General features: G+C 56.7%; 4 protein-coding genes and 1 pseudogene across 5 annotated transcripts; 3 read left to right on the top strand and 2 right to left on the bottom strand.

Moving 5' to 3' along the window:
• The first annotated feature begins 247 nt into the window (after window positions 1-247).
• Window positions 248-1,339, top strand: GCG54_00003286 (annotated as a pseudogene). The gene has a single exon. A coding segment is annotated over exon 1 (1,092 nt).
• A 4,151-nt stretch (window positions 1,340-5,490) lies between these two features.
• GCG54_00003285 (putative aspartic-type endopeptidase CTSD) lies at window positions 5,491-7,246 on the top strand (the record flags this gene model as incomplete). The annotated part of the gene is made up of 3 exons (XM_045403359.1): window positions 5,491-5,715; window positions 5,810-6,911; window positions 6,975-7,246. The coding sequence occupies 3 exons, from the start codon at window positions 5,491-5,493 to the stop codon at window positions 7,244-7,246; spliced, it is 1,599 nt and encodes a 532-aa protein (XP_045261640.1).
• Window positions 7,247-8,559: 1,313 nt separating this feature from the next.
• Window positions 8,560-10,862, bottom strand: GCG54_00003284 (Transcriptional activator protein DAL81; the record flags this gene model as incomplete). The annotated part of the gene is made up of 3 exons (XM_045403358.1): window positions 8,560-8,993; window positions 9,052-10,187; window positions 10,411-10,862. The coding sequence occupies 3 exons, from the start codon at window positions 10,860-10,862 to the stop codon at window positions 8,560-8,562; spliced, it is 2,022 nt and encodes a 673-aa protein (XP_045261639.1).
• A 1,246-nt stretch (window positions 10,863-12,108) lies between these two features.
• Window positions 12,109-14,013, top strand: GCG54_00003283 (Vacuolar amino acid transporter 2; the record flags this gene model as incomplete). The annotated part of the gene is made up of 2 exons (XM_045403357.1): window positions 12,109-13,080; window positions 13,138-14,013. 2 exons carry the CDS (start codon window positions 12,109-12,111, stop codon window positions 14,011-14,013), a joined length of 1,848 nt encoding a protein of 615 aa, XP_045261638.1.
• Window positions 14,014-14,406: 393 nt separating this feature from the next.
• GCG54_00003282 (Urea amidolyase) lies at window positions 14,407-19,969 on the bottom strand (the record flags this gene model as incomplete). Its single annotated transcript, XM_045403356.1, has 2 exons — window positions 14,407-19,868; window positions 19,966-19,969. 2 exons carry the CDS (start codon window positions 19,967-19,969, stop codon window positions 14,407-14,409), a joined length of 5,466 nt encoding a protein of 1,821 aa, XP_045261637.1.
• Between the last annotated feature and the right edge of the window lie 1,099 nt (window positions 19,970-21,068).

Genomic DNA, 21,068 nt, shown 5'->3' with positions numbered 1-21,068 from the left:
GCGGGAGGAAAACGTGGTCCTATGTCATTGCCCCGCTAAAAGCATAGCGGGTTGGCCCAACCATTGAGGTAGCCAATCATCTCCACCACCTTTCTACCTCACCTGGTGCATTCCTCGCAACAAGACAATAACGGCATCAACGTCTAGATCGGCAACTGCATAGTTTCGAGGCTTTCACTTGCATCTGTGGCACTGCGGATATTCTGGAGTTGCTGTTGCATGTGCTTTGTTGCGTGGCATCCCAGACATGCCGTGAGTCAGGCCAGTCACCGCCAACGCCAATGCAATGTCGAGAGCACTGGACAAACATGTCATCGCGGCCTTGAAACAAGGCGATCACCAAAAGATCTTCAACGAAATCGCCGGGCTCTTTGAAAATCCGCACGACAAGCGTCTTCTTGAAATCGAAATCCTAGGCCGCAGCCACCCCATCAGCCCGGAAGAGAACTTCCTAAGAGACGATAACGCCGTCGCCGTTCCCAAACTTCGACTGGTCCAAGCCTTCGTCGTCGCGCGGCAGATCCTGCAGAATCACCTGGCCGATGGCACTGTGGGAGCGGGAAAGCTGCGGCTAGCGACAGGCGCTTTACTCCTCATGGATCCCGAGCACCTGACGGCCGCCAACACCAGGAAACGTCTTCTCCGGAGCGAGATGTCTGCAGGAGGCGATGTGAGATCGGCATTGATGCAGGAGAAGTGGTTTGTTGACAGCTTGCTCACCAGCCGACTTCACCGGCACACAAAGTCACCGACGCTATGGAGTCATCGGCGATGGCTGCTTGAGCGTTTCCGTGAACTGGGGCTGTCCGTTGCCATTCAACAGGATGTCGAAGCAGTCATCATGATAGCGGGTGAAAGACACCCACGAAATTACTACGCCTGGGGCCATGCACGATGGTTGACGAAGACTTTCGAAACTGCTTCCAGCGGTGAGGATATCTTCTCGCTCGTTCAGAGTGTCAAAAGGTGGTCCTTTAGACACCACACAGACATCTCCGGATGGTCGTTCCTTGCTCATCTCTTGGGTGAGAGCCGGAGCAACTTTGATAACCAAGTCTTCTCATCGGTGTTCAAAGAGACACTTGACCTGGCCGAGTCTTTGCGGTGGGAGAACGAGTCAGTATGGTGGTTTCTGCGCACCACGGCATCCAACACAGCAATGGGGCAGGCTGGCCTAGAACAGTTTGTCAACGTCCAGGAGAAGCTCTCTGCTACTGCACCTGTAGACTCTACGGGATTTCGAGTCTTGTCAGCGGCCCGGAAGTGGTGCGATATGTATGGCCCTCATGGCGGACTTATTCCGAGCGCATTAGAACAAAGCTATAAGATTGAAGCTTAAAAACCTCGAGTCGCGTGGGTGGCGCTTGCGGCGTTGCCGTTTGAACTGGGAGGCTATTTTGAGGACCCTTGAACCTCATTTGCTTGATTTCGTTCTGGGTTGAGCCCTGAAATTGGTCCCATCACGTTGGTGGAATACGAGCGAGCCTCGCGTCTTTCAAGCGCAAAAAGACACGGCAGAAATGCTCCCATTTTCAAGGAATTCCCTGCACCGCAGATGGGAAAGCCGCGTGCAATCACATTCTTTCTCGCGAATTTTGACAGCTGCTGCTCAAATTGTCGATAGACTGGCCTTGCTGACTGCCGTGCCACAGCGGTCGTCGTGCATATCTCGGGTTGATTGATGCATTCCTCAGCAAGCCACCCCCAGGATGGTTGGTCGTCGGTGATAAGAGGCTGAAACTTTTTGGCGATGGGCCCCTGTCCATCATGTCCACAAATGGACGCCCCTGCTCCTCTGTCGAAGTCAGCAGCGCGCGAAAAGAATCGGATCTGCGGACAGTGTGATGTGGTCGTGAACCGCCAGCGGAGGGCAAGGACCCCGGATGGACAGCGCCCAAGGCCTCCGTCATTCTCAAGTTTATACGCAGCAAAATGATGTAGTCGATGGGCATAACATCTGCAAATACCCATATGAAGGCCTTTCAAGGCCTCGGCCGTTATTCAAGGCGACAGATGGCATTGGCTTGTTAGTGCATCGGCCTGCAACGAGCCGGCTGGGCTGGCGTTTGAGCAGCGCCATGTTCGGGTCAGGAAGACGTCGGCCGAACAAACGGCTGGGGAATGAGGCATTTGCGACGGCGTTGGAAAGGCCTCGCCAGCCTTGAGGCTGTGGGCGGCCTTGTGACGAGAACCAAACGGCTTAGTGGCGGGGATAGCTGTCAGTTGTAAGATTGACCAGAGGAAATCTTTGGCGCAAGAGGAAAAGGCTGGGAGTCGTGTAATTAGCAGTAGGGCTCAGGTGGCTCGAGGCAGATTGAACCCTGGGGGCCAGCGGCGCAGGGTCGACAAGACTGATGGTTTTCACAGCAAATCGAACCTCTACCACCAATGTCCCCTCTTTTGCGTATGATTGAGTTGGTCGATCTTCTGCCAAACCCCAGACACAAACGCTTCAATGTCGGGCCAATGCAGGCTGAATCAGCTGGGGGCCCTAGAGGATGGAGAGTGGATGCGGAAGTCGAGAGTCGAGGAAGATGAGAGGTGACGAGAGAACGGCCGAAATAGCGAGTCTAGACGGCCAGGGAGAAGATGGAGGAGGAGCAGCGGTGGGAGGTAGCGAATGGCTCGAGCGATGGGCAGCAGTGCCAAATCGCAGTGAGCCAGTGAGCACAGAGCAGTGGACGACTCGACCTCGAGGAGAGAATTTCCCGAGTATCCATCTGGCGGCAAGGGATTGAAGGGAGATCCAAATGACATGGAAGCACGAGCCAGGCTCAGCGCCCGCCGTCCGTGGGATCGTTTGGGCTGGTTGACGTGGTTATGAGCGTAAAGCCATGGGCCATGGCCGAGTCCGCCGAGAAATGATGCACGTTCCCGGAGGAGAGGACGACGTTGACAAAGGGCTCGAGATTGCATGCAGCGGCGACGGATCTCGAGGAGTCGAGATTCGTAGACGTGGAGTCGACGGTAGGTAAGTTGCGGCTTGCTGTTGAAGTTTCCGAACCCACGGGCAAGGCTTTTGGCTCTCAGCGGGATTGCGAGAGTGAGACAAACGCGCAAAGGTTGCGCAATGTCGAAGTCAATGGGGGAGGTCTCAAATGAGCCGTCGTCCGGTCTGGCTACCAGGGTCGACCTGGAGAAGAAAGCTTGGGAAGGATAGGCGTGGTTACTTGGGCTGGAGGCGATGGCCCGAAGCAGCATGGAGGGGACATTGGAAGTGGAGAGTCTTTAGAGCAGCGCTCCCTTGCAGGCTTGTTTTCCTAGCGCTAAAGCAGGCAAGGCGGCTTTTTCGGTGGCTGCGGCTAGCAGTGAATTGGCTTTCTCTCGCTCGTCGTTTGCCCACGGTAACGGTCAGAGTGCGAGGGAAGAGGCAATTAACCGGTTGGGGCCACGAGGTTGTGGCTTGCTGAGAGGACGTGAACGGCATCGCGAGGAGATGGCCACCTGTATGCCGGGAGTCGAGGCTGAGGGCGATGAGACACGATTGCCGGGCTCGAATATTCGAAGAAGGCCGGGACGCATTGCAGCCGCATGCGAAAGGATCCTGTCGAGTTGCAATTGACTGGCGGGATGATAAGGAAGCACGGCAGCCGAAAGCTTGCGGTCCGTGGGAGCCCGTAGAAAGAATGGGTGATGAGCGGGTGCCCCTGAAGGCAGCGTCCCAAAGAGGAAGGGAGTCGATGTTCGCCAAGGGGGAGCTACGCGTAAAACAGCCCGCCAATCAGGACGGGAGGGGCAAGTGCGGGTTGTCAGTTCATCCCAACACGGGTCCGTCTGTTTGCGTGAAACGTTCAGGCGTTGAACGGCAGCAAAACGCGCTGAACCAGCTTGTCTGCCAGTGGATAAGGTAGCCGTGGACAGTGACTGTCAGCGCTGTCAGGTCCTTCCCCGTTGACGGCAGTGTCCAAAGTCTGTCGTACCTGTGAGGTAAGTTTGGTGGTGTGTGGTCTGTTCCCTGGGAAGAGATACGTGCATGAAGCCACGGACCAGGCGTCCCCCACCACAGACGCGACCCAGCAGATGCCAGGGCTGTCATTGGTGGCAGGGGCTGCCTCGACCCGGGACATGGCTGGATGGCTTTTCGATGGTAAGACAGAGGCGACAGCTGGGAGAGCCACTCATCATCATCAACCACTTGGGACCAGCAGGACGAGTTGCAGAAGGAATGGGCAGAATTGGTCAGACGGGACTTGCTTGTTAGGTCTGGTAGACTCTACCTTAGGTACCTTAGGTAGTGTAAGATGGAAGAAGCACCGGACTGTCAGTTCCCCTGCGCAATTGCATGCATGTGTGCAGATCTGCTGCTAGCAAGCAAGCAGAAACGGGCAGGCTATCCACTTCCACCGGGCTAGCACCTGGCCTCTCTGGCCAATAATCACGACAGACGTCCAATCTCTTTCAGCAGGTCCCTTTCTCTTTCGGACAGACAGTCCTCGGAGCCGTGGCAGCGAGCCAGACTGCCAGCCATGTCTGACCAGTGAGCGGCGTCTCCTGCCTCTTTCCCCCCTGTCACTGGGGACGCCATCAACACTGGACCTTCCCAGACCACGACCATCGTCGCTACCTTCCCCTGCTAGCGGTGGTATTCACTGCAGCGGCCTGCCCACTGGCGTCTCCTCCACCTCCGATTCGCACAGGTGCATCTCCATAACTACTCCCCACGATCCCCTCCCGCCTCGCCTCTCTTCCTCTTGCCTCTCAACCCTCCACCTCCCCTCGCCTTGCCTCGCCAATCCTCTCCACCATCCGGCGGGCATCTTTCTTCTTTTTTCTTCTCGAGCCGTCCGGTCTGATCTTGATTTATTTCAAGGTCGCCCATTTTTTGTGTGTTTTCTTGTCTTGTGTGGTTTGGCACAGATTTAGAACACCCGAAAACCAGACATCATCGCCATCTCTGCCTGTTCGACCCCAACTCGCTTCCCTTGCAGAGAGTACAGCATCGTCCGCAGCCATCTACGCTTGTCTCATTGTCTTGCATCGTGTCTCTGGCCCTCCTCGCTAGTGGCGCTCGCCGTCACCCGTCCATCAATTCCATTGTCTTGCCCTTGGTTCGACCCGCCAGCGTACAGCATTTTCGCATCCATACGCCAACATCACTCTCAAACATTACGCATTCCTGCTTGTATACCCGCCGCCTCCCCCGAGTCCGAGTCCCGAATTAAAAGAGTCCCCTGACTCTTCGAGACTCATTCCATCAACGTTCCGCTTTACTTGCGCGACAACTAATTCTTAATACCTTAATCTGTCCTCCGCCGCGGAGTCTGGCACCCGCACCAAAGCCCGTTGAAAGCCGATTCTCCCCAAACCCAGATTATCGAGTTCCCGACGTCAATTGCTGCAGTATCTTGGTCCCATCGATCGTGTCTTGCTCAGTTGCCTCTTCCCGACCTGGCGAGTTCGAACTGAGTGGTATTGACTGATTAACTTCAGTCGACATCACAACTCGTATCGATTACTGCTCAGGACTGCCCGGCCCGTCTCACTCTCAAGATGCGTTCAGCCCAGGTTCTGGCTCATCTCTCGCTATTTCTCTCGTCTGCTCAAGCTTTCTTTCCGTTTGAGGTCGACAGTCACTGTCCATTTGTTGGCGGTTGCGGGTCTTCTGGAGCAAAGGAGACTAGGGATCAAGAAGCGCTTGGAGAAGATGCGGTAAACGCCATCAAGGCCATCAAGAACCCGGCCTTCCATGTCGGTCCCCAGATTACCAAAGACTCGGTAAGTGGAGTGTATCTCGGTTGTTGGGTCCGACGATGGAGCCCCATGGTCATATCCAATCACCATTATAAGAAGCTAACCACTCTGTTTGTAGACGGAGGATTCTCAATCTGACCGAGTTGCACGTGAGGTCGAACGTCTCACTCGCAAGTATGCGAGGTTCCAATCCGCCGAGGTAGTCCGGGAGAGGGCTCGCAATGCCAAGAGACAAAGCCTCTACCGCATCATCACCGCAGCGGACACCACCCTCAAGAACGCCGCCCCTGTCGCACAGGATGGCACGGACTTCTCCTACTTCGCCCAAGTCAAGTTCGGCTCTCAGCAGAAAGCTTTGTGGATGCTCATCGATACCGGAGCTGGCACTAGCTGGGTGATGGGCTCTTCCTGCAAGTCATCCGCCTGCGAGAAGCACGGCTCCTATGGTCCAACCGACTCCGACTCGTACAAGGACCTTTCTGAAGGCTTTTCTGTTGCCTATGGCTCTGGATCAGTCAAGGGCCAGAAGATTTCAGATAGCATTTCATTTGCCGGCATGAACTTTGACTTCCAGTTCGGTGTTGCCAACGAAACCTCCGACGACTTCAACCACTTCCCCTTTGATGGCATCCTGGGACTCTCGATGGCAGGTGGCGAGACGGAGAACTTCGTTCAGGTTGTCCAGAACTCCAAGCAGCTTGATGCCACCATCTTCTGCGTATATCTGAACAGAGCCGCCGACGGACCGAACACGAGCGAAATCAGCTTTGGTTCCTGCAACCCCGACAAATACACTGGCAACTTCACGTACACCGCTGTTGGCTCTGAGAACGGCGACTGGGCGATTCCTTTGGACGGCATTGCTTACGATGGTCAGAAGTCCGGTGCGGCTGGCAAGCTTGCCTACATTGACACTGGAACGTCTTACGTCTTTGGACCCCAGACTGACGTAGCCGCATTCCACGCCAATATCCCTGGCTCATCCTCGGAAGATGGCACCACATTCAAGGTACCGTGTGACAGCAACAAGGACGTTACATACACCTTTTCTGGCACCAGCTATGTCATCTCTGCGAAGGACTGGCGGGGATCTCAGAACAGCGATGGCACTTGCACGAGCAACATCTATGGGCATGAGGTTGTGCCGGGAGCCTGGTTGCTGGGTGATGTTTTCCTCAAGAACGTTTACGCGGCCTTTGACAAGGACCAGAAGCGTATTGGTGAGTCTCAACAATGAAAACAGATACATAGGCTATGTAGGCTATGTGCTAACCCTTTTACAGGATTCGCAACCAGGAATGATCCCCCGCCAACCACCACTACAACAGCTGATGCCACCGCCACACCCGCAGTGGTGAACCAGCCCGGCATCACCACTGTCGTCTCAGCAGGGACGACGGCCACTCTTGGCCTTAGCGGCCATGAGACGTCTGCCGCAGCCGCAACGCAGTCCACAGGCACGCAATCTGGCGCAGCAGCCTTTGCCTCTTTTGCCTGGGTCAACGTCGCTGCCGCTGCGTCCTTCTGCCTCTTCACCACGCTCGGATTCTACTGAGGAGTTGTTTTTTTTTTTTCATCAAGCGCTGCAATCCCCGCACGATCGGGATTACGGAATGGGAAATTGGATGGTTATGTGCACATGATACCCCAAAGGGACCGACACAGACGGCCCGCTACAGATGGCCATTGTAGATATTACTTGTAATGTAGATAAAAGCGTTTGTTTCTCACGGCCACATATCTTCTGTTTTCGACGCATGAATTACACTCAGTGATGAATGACAATGTTTCATTTACTGATATCTATTTTCAGAAAGCTTTTTGGAATTTGTGCACATCAAAGGCGCTCAGTGTGCTAGGAACTCGCAGGAATCTCATCAAACATGTCGCAGCGTCCATAATAACCCCGTCCCTTCAGTAGTTTAAGGGGTATATATCCCAGACAAAAGACCACCCAGCCAGCCCCACCTCCATAAGGCCACCCGTCCCGCTTAATTGCATTCATTTCATATGTACATGATATATGCGTCGCTCTCCCGCCTTCACCGTTTAAGATCGAAAAATGCCGAGTGACATGCCTTTCATCGGCCTCAGGCGCATCCTTAAACTCCCCTCCTCAAGCCTTTTTTCAGATCGACCAAAACCACAAACCTGCTACTTGAAGAGGGGGTAGTTCAAGCGGGGCTTACAGGCGGATTTTTGGTCCCACGCGCCTACTATACGTGTCTGAGCATGCCCATACGCGAGGCATGAGCCTGAGGATGGGGAGTTTAAGGACACCGCCTTGGTCAGTGTGGTGGCATGTCTACAAAGACGCAGGCTCTCTTCTACTTATCAAGCCTTGACGCCTGGTGAGCTTTTCCCCCTCCTCCCAGAGACGTAACCTTAAACTCCCCTCCTCAAGCGTTCTCAGACGAACCATACCCGCGACTTGAGGAGGGTTGACTCAAGCCGCGCCACTATAGGGTATGGGCGATACCGTCTGGGCATGCTGATCGGGCATGAGCTTGAGGAGGGGAGTTTAAGGTCACGTCTCGGGTGCGTCATCTCAAGAGAGCTTACATTTGTTTTTCCCCTCGTCCGTGTGCAGGAACTTCGTCAGAGTCCCCCCTTCCAGAGCAGATCTGAGGGGTGTGAGGACATCTAGCGGCTCACTGCGGTAGCAACCAGCGTCCTGTCCGACCGACGTGGTGAGATCCTCGGTCGAACGGTACACTGGCCGGCCTTTCATGCGCTGCTTGACGTCAGGGAAGAGCTGCGCTGGAAAAGGGGCCTCTCATGAGGGTCCTGCGCGCGGACGAAACAGCACACAACACTGAGGAAGCGTGCAGCCCGCGCCGTATAAGCTTTCTGGCATTCTTCTCCGCTTCACATCTTCATCTCCCCGTGCAGCCCCGTCGTCGCGGCGGCCCTCACGGCGCCGAGGCCGCCGACGTCAGCCTCGAGCATGCGCAGCGCCTCCCTCGCAAAGGGCGCGGCCTGGGCGCGCACGCGCAGGCTCCAGAGGTACTCCTCGACGCGGTCGGCGTAGTACATGGCCTCGGCGTCGTCGTCGGAGGTGGCCCAGAGCAGGCCGGCGAAGGAGCCGATGCCGGCGAGCTGGGCGGAGGCGGCGAAGCCCCAGAAGGACTGGATGTGCTCCATCTGCAGGTTGGAGATGATGTTGGAGGCGGCGGCGAGGCGGGCGCGGGCGCCGGTGCGGATGGCGGCGCGCAGCTCTGGGGGCGCGTTGGAGGAGATGTTGCGGACGAGCGAGCGGTGGAGGGCGAGGTCTATTGAGATGTAGGAGAGGTGGAGGGAGCCTGTGGGGAGTTAGTGTTTGGGATAGGGAGTTGCAGATGGGGGGATTCTGGGACGTACCGTTTGCGGAGAGCTTCTTGAGACGGGTCTCTTGGAGTTGCAGGGCTTCTGGGAGTTTGGCGTACCATTCCCGCAACATCATTACTATCGGCTTTGCTAGCTCTGCGACGCCAACGGTGCCGATCTGGTCGAGGGTGCCCCCGCGGCGGGTGGCTTTGGCCGTGTAGAAGGTGGCCAGCACGTCGCTCAGGATGAGGGATAGCTCGATCTGGCGGAGGAAGAGCTCCCGTCCGACGACAACTTCGGCGCTGCCCTCGGGGTCGTAGTCTTCATCCGCGGCAGTCTCAGGAAAGTCCTCGACACGACACGGCCGCACGTCCCAGTCTTCGTCTAGGCGGATGTGAGAGGGGCGGCCGTGGACGAGGGCACCCCATTTGTCCTGCATGAAGAGAGCCCACGCCAGCCTGCGCCGCAGCCCCTTCTCCCACTCGGGGATGGCCCAGTCACTGCAGTCGACGTGGAGGCCGAGGCCCTGGGCGAGGGCGATGAGCTGGGCGGTGAAGGTCCAGGTGTTATTCCGGAAGCGCTGCTGGATGAGGAGGCCGGCCTGGAGGGTTGAGATCTTTGGGCGCTTCATGTCATCGCTCATTGTGCGGAGGGCGAGGGCCTCGAGGGCGGCCTGGTCGGGCTGCCATGAGGAGGTGGCGAGAGTGCGGTCGTAAAGGGACCAGTCGAGGGCGATGAGGTAGACGGCGGCGAGGAGGGGCGGGGAGAACTCGTGATAGGAGCGGGCGTACTTTTCGAGAAACACCTTTTTGTGGAGGACGGGGAAGCTGGGGTGGACAATGCGGAAGTAGAGGTTGACGAGTGTCGAGCCGAGGGGGTGGACGAGCTTCTCGATGGCGTCGAGGTCGGCTATTCGTTGTGGCTCCGAGGAGGTCTCGCGGTCGCGGTGGATGAGGAAGACCGTAGAGTCGTCGAGCCGGCGGACGGAGCGAACGGAAGGGTCCGAGGGCCGGTGGAGGTCTAGGAGGGAGGGTTCACGGTAGGATGTGTTGCCGACGTATTCGGAGTTTGTTTTGAGGTGTAGGCCGAGAGTGCCGTCTAAGAGGGAGGGTTGAGGGCTGAAGTGGGCAATGTTCTCGGAGCCGGCTAGTGATGGAGAGAGCGCCTCGAGCAGTTCCGGGGAAGGGTGTCTATTGTGACACGGGTCAGAAGGTTACTCGAGGGGGGTGAGCGAATGAGAGAGGTGGTGAAGGTCGAAAGAGGAAGGACATGACACGAGACCTGGGCACAATGACGTGCCCCTTCAAGACTAGCTTCATACAAGACTGGCGACATGGGCGACTAACTTCATACAGAAGCAGAAAACGGCGATAGGAAAAGATGACAATAATGAAGAAATGTAATGAGACTTACGTTATCTCTTCCTGGGGATCTAGCGGCATGGGAGCTGGTGGAGGACCAGCAGCGGCCGCACTGCCGGACCCATTGGTCTGGGGCCGCACCTCCGGGGGATCTGTGGCCTTCCGACGCTTGCGCGGGAGCGGGCCGCGGAGATATGTGCAGGGCTGGCCATGGAATGAACACATGACACACTTGTCGCGGCCCTCTTCGCGGACACAGCGTGTCTTGCGTTGGCGGCATATGTCGCAGGGGCGGCTTTGTGCCCCTGTTGCCGACGACGCCACTGCTGCTGCTACCGCTGCTGCCGCCGCCGCCGCCGATGATGATGATGATGAAGGGTGAGCTTCATGTGAAGGGGGCGTCGGCGCGGGCGCCGGCATGGTCGTTGGGACCGGGCCGGCGGAGGCGGAGGCGGGGGTGGGAGTTCGTGTGGTGGTGCCGTAGGGCGCTGGTGTTGCGTCCATCGTTCGGCGGGCGGGACCGGGCGAGGGGCCGGGCGCGCGGGGGTGGGAATGAGATAAGGTAGGACGGGGTGAGTGATGAGTTTGTGTGTGTATGTGTGTGAGAGGATGAGATAAGGTAGGCTGATTGCGATTAGACCTTGGGTGTGTGTGGTCTGTGGTTCACGTAAAAGTGGTGACACACATGTGAGAGTGAGTGTTGACTGAGAATGAAATAAAAAGGGAACGAAGGTCCTTCCCTCCTCTTCCCCGCTGGCGATGGCGACTTTTCCTACTTTGCGGGCTGTATCTGCCCGAGGTGAGGCTCCTTTCTGCGCCAACGCTACCAACCGCCTGGGAGGGTGTGGTGTGGGCTACAGCGGCATTGAGGCTGATCAGTCAGACTGAGGTGACCTCCAATTGGGAACTGCAAGGGATCGACGGCCCTGGCTTTTGGGGGTTCGCTCTAGAAAGTCCAGAGTCAAGCCTCGCCAAGTGGTCGTTGGACCAGGCTGGTTGCTGAGTCGGACGATGGAGTGACTCTCAGCTTCAAAGGCTGCTGCGAGGATTGCTTCTCCCACCTCTGAAGGAGTGTCTCAACTATCAACAGAGCCAATACAATCCGTTAACACCGGGGCTCTTTCGGGGATTGAGAGGTCGCGACTCGTCTGATTCGGCCTGGGCTGCGTGTGGTGCTGTGCTGTGCTGTGCTGTTATCGCAATACCGTACGTACGGCCTTGTGGGAATTTTTTTCTCTGATAAGTCGCTCACCGTCATTACGCCGAAGCGCTGTGTGGGATAAGTGAAGAGTGAAGGCACCTAGCCTGTTTAGGCAAGTCCACGGATGTAACTTTCAGGCAAGGATTGGCCGAAGTGCTACCTTTCGATACTCTCACTCTCCAGCGTCCAGCTTCTCCACTACGGGCGGGGCCTGGCCTACCGCGCCCCTGTCGCCGGGTACGCGGACTGTTGACAGCTCCCGGTCCCCTAAAAGTAAAGGAGGTACGTACCTCCACTCGAGAGTTGAGGTCAGCTTGCAGCAACGTCGACTGAACCGACAATAGACGACAGACTCCAAGCTCTCTCTACACTTGTCTTTCCACGTTTCGCAGCTCACATACGGCACCACCTTTGACTCTCCATTGCAAAGCACGAAACCACGGAAAGAACGGCGCATACGCACACACTCGACGAGGCCGCCTTCGAACCCCGTCCGACCTCTTTTCCTCCTTTCCTTCCCGCCGGAAAATGACAGCGCAATAACTTACAATGGCCAAGGCCCGTAACCATGGAGCCCGCCGAGACGACTCCCATCCGGGCGCTACTCCGGGCCCAAGCGAAGAGGACAGAAGCCTCCTCACCGACGACCCCCTCTCCCACGACTACCATCATGATCGCCAGGCCGGCCATGCCGCCGGCCATGCCGCCGGCCCCCGCGACGACTACTTCGTACCCCCAAAACAACAATCCGCCGCGCCACTCCGTCAAGCCCTCCGGTCCCCGGGGACGCCACGCACCCCGAACCGCGTCCGCTTCGACCCCATCCCCTCCATCGTCCAGCCCTCACCGCCCCGGCCCTCGATGACGAACAGCAATGGCTCGCGCCCCAGCCGCGACAGCTTCGACGTCGACGACGACGAGATCTTCCAGCACGCGCCGGGGTACGACGACCACGACGACCACCACCGCCTGCCTCTTCTGACGGACATCGAGGCGCCCTCCGTTGCGCTCGCCAACAGCCAGTGGGGTGAGGATGTACACGAATGGGCAGAGACCGAGCTCAACCGCCCCAAGTCCGGGCTGAAGATGGCATTCATGAACATGGCGAACTCCATCATCGGGGCCGGCATCATCGGGCAGCCGTACGCGTTCAAGCAGGCGGGCATGCTGGGCGGAATCATACTGCTGTTGGGGCTCACAATCGTCGTGGACTGGACCATCTGCTTGATTGTGGTCAACAGCAAGCTGTCCGGGAGCAACAGCTTTCAGGGGACGGTGGAGCACTGTTTCGGGCGGACCGGCTTGATCGCCATCTCGGTCGCGCAGTGGGCGTTTGCTTTTGGCGGAATGGTGGCGTTCGGCATCATCGTGGGCGACTCAATACCTCACGTGTTGACGGCCATTTGGCCTGATCTGAGGGAGATGCCCGTGTTGGGTCTCTTGGCAAATAGGCAGGTTGTTATTGTCGTTTTCGTGCTGGGCATCAGCTATCCGTTGACTTTGTACCGGGACATCGCCAAGGTAAGCGCCGAGGAGCTCGCGAGTGAAACGAGCAGATCGCTGACTTGAGTCTTCTAGCTGGCCAAGGCGAGCACATTAGCGCTCATCAGCATGGGCGTCATCGTGGCGACGGTCGTGATCCAGGGAGCTCTGACTCCAAAGGCGGACCGGGGCTCATTCACACCTGCTCTCCTGACCGTGAACAGTGGCATTTTTGAGGCCATTGGTGTCATCTCATTTGGTACGCCGTTCCCCGTTACTCCTCTTCACTCTCCCAAACTAACAAGCCAAGCCTTTGTCTGCCACCACAACTCCCTCCTAATTTACGGGTCTCTCAAGACCCCCACCATAGACCGCTTCTCGCGGGTGACGCACTACTCGGTCGGCATCTCAACGGTCGCCTGCCTCATCGTCGCGCTCGCCGGCTTCCTCACCTTCGGCGACAAGACGCTCGGCAACGTCCTCAACAACTTCCCGGCCGACAACGTCATGGTCACCATCGCGCGCCTCTGTTTCGGTCTCAACATGCTGACCACCCTACCCCTCGAGGCCTTCGTCTGCCGAGAGGTCATGTTCAACTACTTCTTCCCCGGCGAGCCCTTCAACATGAACCTGCACCTCATTTTTAGTTCTAGCCTGGTCGTCTCCGCCATGATCATGAGCCTGGTGACGTGCGACGTCGGCGCCGTCTTCGAGCTCGTCGGCGCCACCTCGGCGTGCGCGATCGCGTACATCCTGCCGCCGTTGTGCTACATTAAGCTCAGCTCCCGCTCGTGGAAGACGTACGTCGCGGGCGGCATCGTCGTCTTCGGCACCGTGGTGATGGTCATCACCTTGATTCAGGCAGTCGCCAAGATGATTAGCAGTGAGTTTTGGCCCCTGTTTCTCTTCTGTTGTAAGGATGTTGATGCTAACGTGACGTCAGACGACAGCGGCCCAGCCAAGTGCATGTGAAATATGTATTATTAGAAAGTAAGAGGAGGAGGGTGTGTGGTGGCTTTCAAACTTGATATAGAGAAGCGCGGGGAAACTTTGGCGCATTTGAATAGAGTCCTCGCGGTTTGTACAACACGGAGACGAAAGGGGGACGTTTGTTAGGATTACATACCGAAATGGTGTACTGTAGAAGCTCGACAGAAGCTGGTTTTACAAAAATCTCGAAAGAGGCGGCGTTTACACTGCATATTGGTCCCATTCGGTGTTCATTGCTGTGAGATGCGTGTCTCATTCTTTGCAAAACAGTGGTTTGGGGTCTCATTTCTTGTTCTAACTCTATGAAATAGGCTTCTAAGGTATAAACGCTCAAAAATGCCGAAGAAATCGCAGGCATACATACTAAAGAACCGTCTACTCTGTCTCGATAATTAGCAAATCATCATACGGCCCAACAATGTCCCCCTCGACAACCAACATCTTGGCCACCGTGCCCGTCACGGGACTCTCAATCTTGATCTCCATCTTGTTGGACTCGATCCACACCAGCGCGTCCCCGACTTCCACCTCGTCGCCCACACTGACCTCGCACTTCCAGCATCGACCAGGCATCTGGCTCTTTACCCTCTCCCCGGCAACATCATCTTCCTCAACGGGGCGACGCTCTGTCTCAGGGGGATTGTACGGCTGGAGCAGTTCCTCCATGAACGGCGCTGTCCGGATGGCCTCGGCGCGCGCCGCGCGGGTGGCTTCGATGTCGTCCTTATTCTCTTCGAGCCAGGATTCGTAAGCGTGTAGATCGAGACTCCCCTCTTGGACCTTGATCAAATCTGTCATTTTCCCCTGCGCGATAGCGGTGTCGAGCTCCGATTCAGAGATGGTGTAGAAGGAGATTCGGTCGAAGAGGCGGAAGAGCCAGGGCTGGGTGTTTTGTGAGGCGGCCGAGGCGGCTACATCGTCCCAGATGGGCACCGTGCGGCCGACGAGCTGGTAGCCGCCGGGGGAGTCCATGCCGTAGATGCACATATACTGACCGCCAATACCAACGGCGCCGCGTGGCGTGAAGGAACGGGAGGGGTTGTATTTTGTGCCGAAGAGGCGGTGGCGTGGGTCTAGCGGCACAGCGCAAGGGGCACCGAGGAAGACGTCACCAAGGCCGAGAACTAGGAAGGTTGCGTCGAGGAAGATGCGCTCGACATCCTCGCGGGACCCCAGAGCGTTGAGTTGCTGGAGGAAGTCGATGTTACTGGGTAGCCATGGGGCGGTTGCGCGGATCGTGGCAGCGTAGCGGGCTACTGCGGCGCTGGAGACGGTGTCGTCGAAGGCGAGAGGGAGACTTATTGTGCGCGACGGAAGGGAAGAGGGGACTGCGGTGCCCAGGGAGGTTTCGTGAGATCTGAGGGCGGAAATGATTTCTGAGGGGGTCGTGCCTGGTGTGTACTGGATGTGGAGAGTGCGAACACCAGGAGAGAGGTCGAGAACGTTCGGGATTGGGGCCTGCTTGTGGCGTTCGATGAAGGAGAAGATTTGGAAGGACTGACGGAGGGAAAAGACGTCCTCCGTCCCAAATTCTAGGAGAACTGACGAGTCACCTGCTTGGCGAACAGATATGTGGCGGCCAGCGGTGCCTATATTGCCGAGGAGAGGGTTCCGCCCAGCCGGAATGGGAATATCGTTCTTGGAAGGCAAAGTAGACTCCAACGGCTTGAGATTGGTGATGGAATCCTCAAGAGCGGCTTCCAGTGCCAACGCATCGTCAACACTGATGGGCCTGAGCTTGACCTTATCGCCTGGGCGCAGCTGTCCTAACTTCCACATCTCAGCCGAAGCAACGACGCAAAAGACCACGAAGCCGCCTAGACTTGGGCCGTCGCAAGTGAGAATAACGGCCTCGTCTCCGGTAAAGCTGATGCTGCCTACAGAGTAGGGACTGTCGTGGATATTGGATGGGTGTAATCCGGCGTCGCCCCCGGTCTGTCGAGCCCATCGCGGCTTGGGTCCGTCAAGACGAATACCGACCCGGTTACTATTGTAGTGAACAATCCACTCTCCGTTGAAGAGTGTGTTGAGGCCCTCTTCGGTAAAGTGCTCAGGTGCTGAGTGCTGCCCTGGGATCACCCCAAGCGTCCAAATCCCGTTCGGCCCCGTTGGCAGAGGAAGTTCAGGACTGACAAAGTCTGAGACCTGTTCTGACACCATATCTCCTCCTGTGGGCAGCAGGTCCCCCGCACGAAGAGCTCGACCATTGTGACCCCCTATTTGTCCCAGCGCGAACGTAGAGCGAGAGCCAAATATCTCTGGGACGGGCAGTCCACCTCGGAAAGCAATGTAAGTGCGGTAGCCAGCTTTTGGTGCACCAATGGAGAGCGTCTGCCCCGCACGAATATCGAGAGCCTGTCCCTGGTAGTAGGGCTCGTTGTCCACGAGTATCTCTACAGCCGCACCGGTGACTGCAATCACGCCACCAGAGTGGAATAGGAGGCTGGGCCCCTGGAAGGTACACTCCAGACTAGCGGCCCGAGGATCATTCCCTACTAGCTTGTTGGCAAGCCTGAAAGAATAGTCATCGAAGGGACCGGATGGCGGAATCCCAACGTGCCAAAGCCCCTTGCGGCCGGGGTAGTCTTGCACAGTGGTCAAGATGCCGGGATCGATGACTTCAACCACGAGCGGATCGTAGTCGAAGTTGTTTAGTGACGTCGTTGTGAAGTCGCCAGATTCGAACAACTCGGAGTCGACGATATCGCGAAGATACTCCAGGTTGGTCTCCACTCCCGTGATCACGGTATTGTCCAGGGCGGTAGCCAGTTGCGTGATGGCCTCCGCTCGGCTCTCGCCGGTTGCTATTATCTTGGCAATGAGAGGGTCATAGGATGATGACATCTCTGTGCCGGCGTCAACCCAAGTGTCAACCCGCACCTCATCGGGGAAGGATACATCCAGCAACCGGCCTGGAGAGGGCCTGAAATTCTGGAGCGGGCTCTCAGCGTAGACACGCGCCTCGATGGAATGACCCTTTACCTCAAAGCCCTCGTGTCTATTCTCAAAGATGCTCCCGATGTCCCCGGATGCTACCCGAATCATACACTCTACCAAGTCAAGCCCCGTCACAGACTCCGTAATCGGGTGCTCAACCTGGAGCCGAGTGTTGACCTCAAGGAAGTAGAACTCCGTGCTATCAACATCGAAGATGAACTCAATCGTGCCCACGTTGCGGTACTGCACGGCCGAGGCGAGGTCAACGGCTGCTTTGCGCATTCTCGATCTCACGTCAACCGGCACAAAGATAGCCGGGCTCTCTTCGATGACCTTTTGGTTTCGTCGTTGCAGTGAGCAATCGCGCTCCCCGGCCGCAACTACATTGCCCTTACCATCGCCAACGATTTGCACCTCGATGTGACGCGCATTCTTGATGAAGTGCTCAATGAAAACGCCTGCATCACCAAAATTGGCTTTCGCCAACCTTTGGACGCTCTTGAACGCTTCTAGAAGTGACGAAGGCTTGTTGCAGCGCTTTAGCCCGATTCCTCCGCCACCAGCAGTACTCTTGAGCATCACAGGGTAGCGAATGCGCATGGCTTCAGCCAAAGCGTCTTCGGCACTCGTAAGGAGGTGTTTACTACCCGGTACGACAGGTACTCCGGCAGCAATCGCGACATCGCGAGCGAGGTGCTTCAAACCCAGCTGTCGCATCTGGTCAGGTGTAGGGCCGACCCAGATCATACCTTCAGCCTCGACGGCAGAGGCGAATTCGGCGTTCTCTGCCAGAAATCCATAACCTGGAATGATTGCATCTGCGCCAGCACTCCTGGCAAGACGGATGATTTGCCGGCCGTTCAGGTAAGTCTCCGAGACAGAAGAGCCTTCCAGGAGGAGCGAGACGTCTGCATCGCGGACGTGTGGGGAACGAGCATCAGAAGAGGAGTAGATTGCGATGACCTTCAGGCCTAAGCGGTGCAGTGTACGAACGATTCGGATGGCAATCTCGCCACGGTTGGCAATGAGAACAGACTTTATTCCGCTGACTTGTTGAGTGACTGGAACAGGATTGGCTACGTTGAACTTGGGGCGGTCGAGCGACTGGATGAAGGCACGCCAACCTCCGAATGAGGTGATGTCGGTGGCATCGTCCAGGCCATATGGCTCGCAGACAAACCCAGGGGCCCAGCTTCCGTCCAACAGCTCTACTGAGCCAATGCCAAGGGGTGAAGATACGGTCTTCATGAAACTGGCCATTTCTGCGGTCGGCAAATTCCAGACCTCGACTTGGATGGCACTTCCGCCGACGGGAACACGTTTAAGGCCTGGTTTCCTCACTCTTCCGTCCGTGTTGAGAGAGTAGAACTGGTAGTTGGGTGAGGTCGTTGTTGCCGTCTCTAGTGTCGCTCCTCGAGACGTCAGGTCTTTGTTTAAAGGAAACCCCTCCAAATGAGCACCTACCACCACAAGACGAGTTGTCTTCAGCTCGCCCGCGGCGACAGCGTCGGAATTGATCTTCTCGAGCCTTTCAATCTTGGTTGCACCGAGAAGGCGAGGTGCCGTGGAGAGCCACTCGCGGGCGAAGGCCAATAACTTGGGTTCCTCCCACGTGGAAGAAATCAGCGTGATCCCGAATGGTAGACCATCCGATCGGAAGCCCGCAGGGATAGAGAGGGCGGTCCAGTCCATAAAATTGACGAAGTTTGTATAAGTGCCAAGGTAGGCGTTCTCCTTGATCGGCTCTCGGACAAGGTCCTCAAGAGTTGGAAAGGTAGGCGCAGTAGGCACCAGAATCGCGTCGAACTCATCAAAAACATCATGGATCTTGCGAGTCAGATCTTGACGAATATACTCCGACTCGAAGAGGTCTACGGCGTTGAAGTCCTTGGCCTTGAAGATGATTTCCCGAACGATAGGGTCCATATCACTCTCGTGCGTCTTGATAAAATCCTTGATCGCAGCATAGCGCTCAGCCACCCAAGGGCCTTCGTACAGGAGACTAGCGAGCTTGAACAACGACGAGAAGTCCCTGTGCTCAAGAGTCCACCCGAGCGTGCCCGCCTTGACTAGAGCCTTATTATAGGCGGCGGCTTGCTCTGTCTTGCCAAACCATGGTGGATTGTCGCAGATGGCCATGCGTCGGCCCGTTGAAGCGGCAAGAGTACCCGATCTGGTCCTCGAGAAGGAGTCTTCGGGGTCGAATCCTTCTGCAGCCGACAACACCGTCTCAGCATCGTTGGCTGTGAGAGCAAAAATGGATACGCAATCAAGACTGCGGCACGCAGGGACTACTCTCGTCGTGCTCAGAGCGCCTCTCGTAGGCTTCAACCCGATGATGTTATTCAGGCCTGCAGGCACGCGACCACTGCCAGCGGTATCCGTTCCCAAAGAAAAGGGGACAACGCCCCTGGCAACAACGACGGCGCTTCCGGAGCTGGAACCACCACTGACCCGCATGGGATCAAAAGAGTTTCCCACGGGACCATAAGGAGATCTCGTGCCCACAAGACCTGTCGCGAACTGATCGAGATTGGTCTTGCCGAGTACGATAGCGCCGGCCGCCTTTAGACGAGCGATGATAGTGGCATCCTTGCCAACAGGACCATTAGCGAAGCTGGGGCAGCCAGCGGTCGTAGGAAAGCTGGCAACATCGATATTATCTTTTGCAGCAAAGGGGACGCCGAAAAGTGGTAGGGTAACACCAGACGAGCGCAGGGATTCGGCATAAGCCCATTGCTGCTCGATCTGGGTAGGTGTGGCCAAGGCAATCCAAGCATTGGAGTTGAATCGAGCTTCAGATTCACGCAAAGCTAGGAGTCGGAAAAGGCCGTCCCCAGATTCTTGAGCCGATCGCCATTCTGGGATGGTAAGGGGGAAGGTGTCTTGGATTGTGGAGCCTATTGGATGAGGATGAGTTATTGTTAGTCAGTTCGTCCCAGGCGATCGGGATGCCCAGATGCACGTGTGCAACGTCAGGGCGATATAGCTACGCACCCATTACGGATTATATGGCTGCAATATGTGTCGAAATGCCAAAAAAATTGCCAAAAACTCTCAAAAAAGACGATTCAAACGATGCAAGTTGAAATGACAAGCGAACAGCAGTTCCCCTTTTGGTTGCACTCTGGAATTCGGGCCCCTTTATGATCAATCTGCTCCCATCAAGCAGACAGACTCATCAGTGCGGCCGTCGTCCTGCCCAGAGGTAATCTTCGGCAAAGCCTTCGGGCAGTCGTGTAAGTCGCCGGCGGCCTTCAAAACCGTTATCCATTGAGTTCTGTAGGGCTGGCTGAAGTGTCGCGTGGCCGATCCAATGATCGTGGGGTAAGACCAAAAAACAAAAAGGGTTATCTAAATGCCAATCTGGAGAGAAGAGTGACGTAGGGAAATCGGAATCGGCCGAGTCGTCAATGCGGCCCCTGAAAGATGTTTAACGGTCGTGGGCGTGCCCGGGATGGGTGAAGTTCTTGGCTTCCTTGGAGATGGTCGGCAGACGAGCGTGCTTCGGGCAGGCCGGCGGCTTTGGAGAAGTGATGGAGGGTCGCCGGCGGGGTGTGAAGTCGAATTTGGAGAGAAGGGATGGGGCTCTCTCCCATCGAGTAAGTGTTGGGGCTGGCAGCCGGCGTGGGAGCACCTGCCGGCCCCGGTTTGTGGCAGGTGCCCCCGCATCAGATTGGGAAGTGGGGGTCAACTTTATGAAACTTTGCATGATTACCTAATTTTGGTATACTTGGGACGAGGAGAACACGGGCCAACTCCACTGGGGAGTCTCCAGGCTGGGACCAACTCCCCAAGTGCACTCACTGCAGCCTGCCTTGCACCGGGGTCAAAGGCTCAGAGCCGATTCAAAATCGTATTCAGGTGGCTTGGCAGCAAAAGAGCCTCCTCAGAGCCTCTTTTTGATCGTCGCTTTTGGGATCGTTCCCCAGCCAGCAGATCCGCCTCAACAGTGGCACAGCAGACGCTGCAAATTACCTGGCATCGGCTGTCGCGTCTCTCGTCTTCTCGCCTTCGCTTCCAGTAGTGTCCTGCCCTCTCAGGCTGTCTCGCACAGACGAAAGTGGACCGAAAAAGATGGAGAGATGAGACGAAAGTTC

This window comes from Colletotrichum gloeosporioides, assembly GCF_011800055.1.
Source record: "Colletotrichum gloeosporioides strain Lc1 chromosome Unknown consensus_63, whole genome shotgun sequence".
Lineage (NCBI taxonomy): Eukaryota > Fungi > Ascomycota > Sordariomycetes > Glomerellales > Glomerellaceae > Colletotrichum > Colletotrichum gloeosporioides.
The sequence above is the reverse complement of the archived record's forward strand: the minus strand, read 5'-3'. Positions and strand labels throughout refer to the sequence as shown.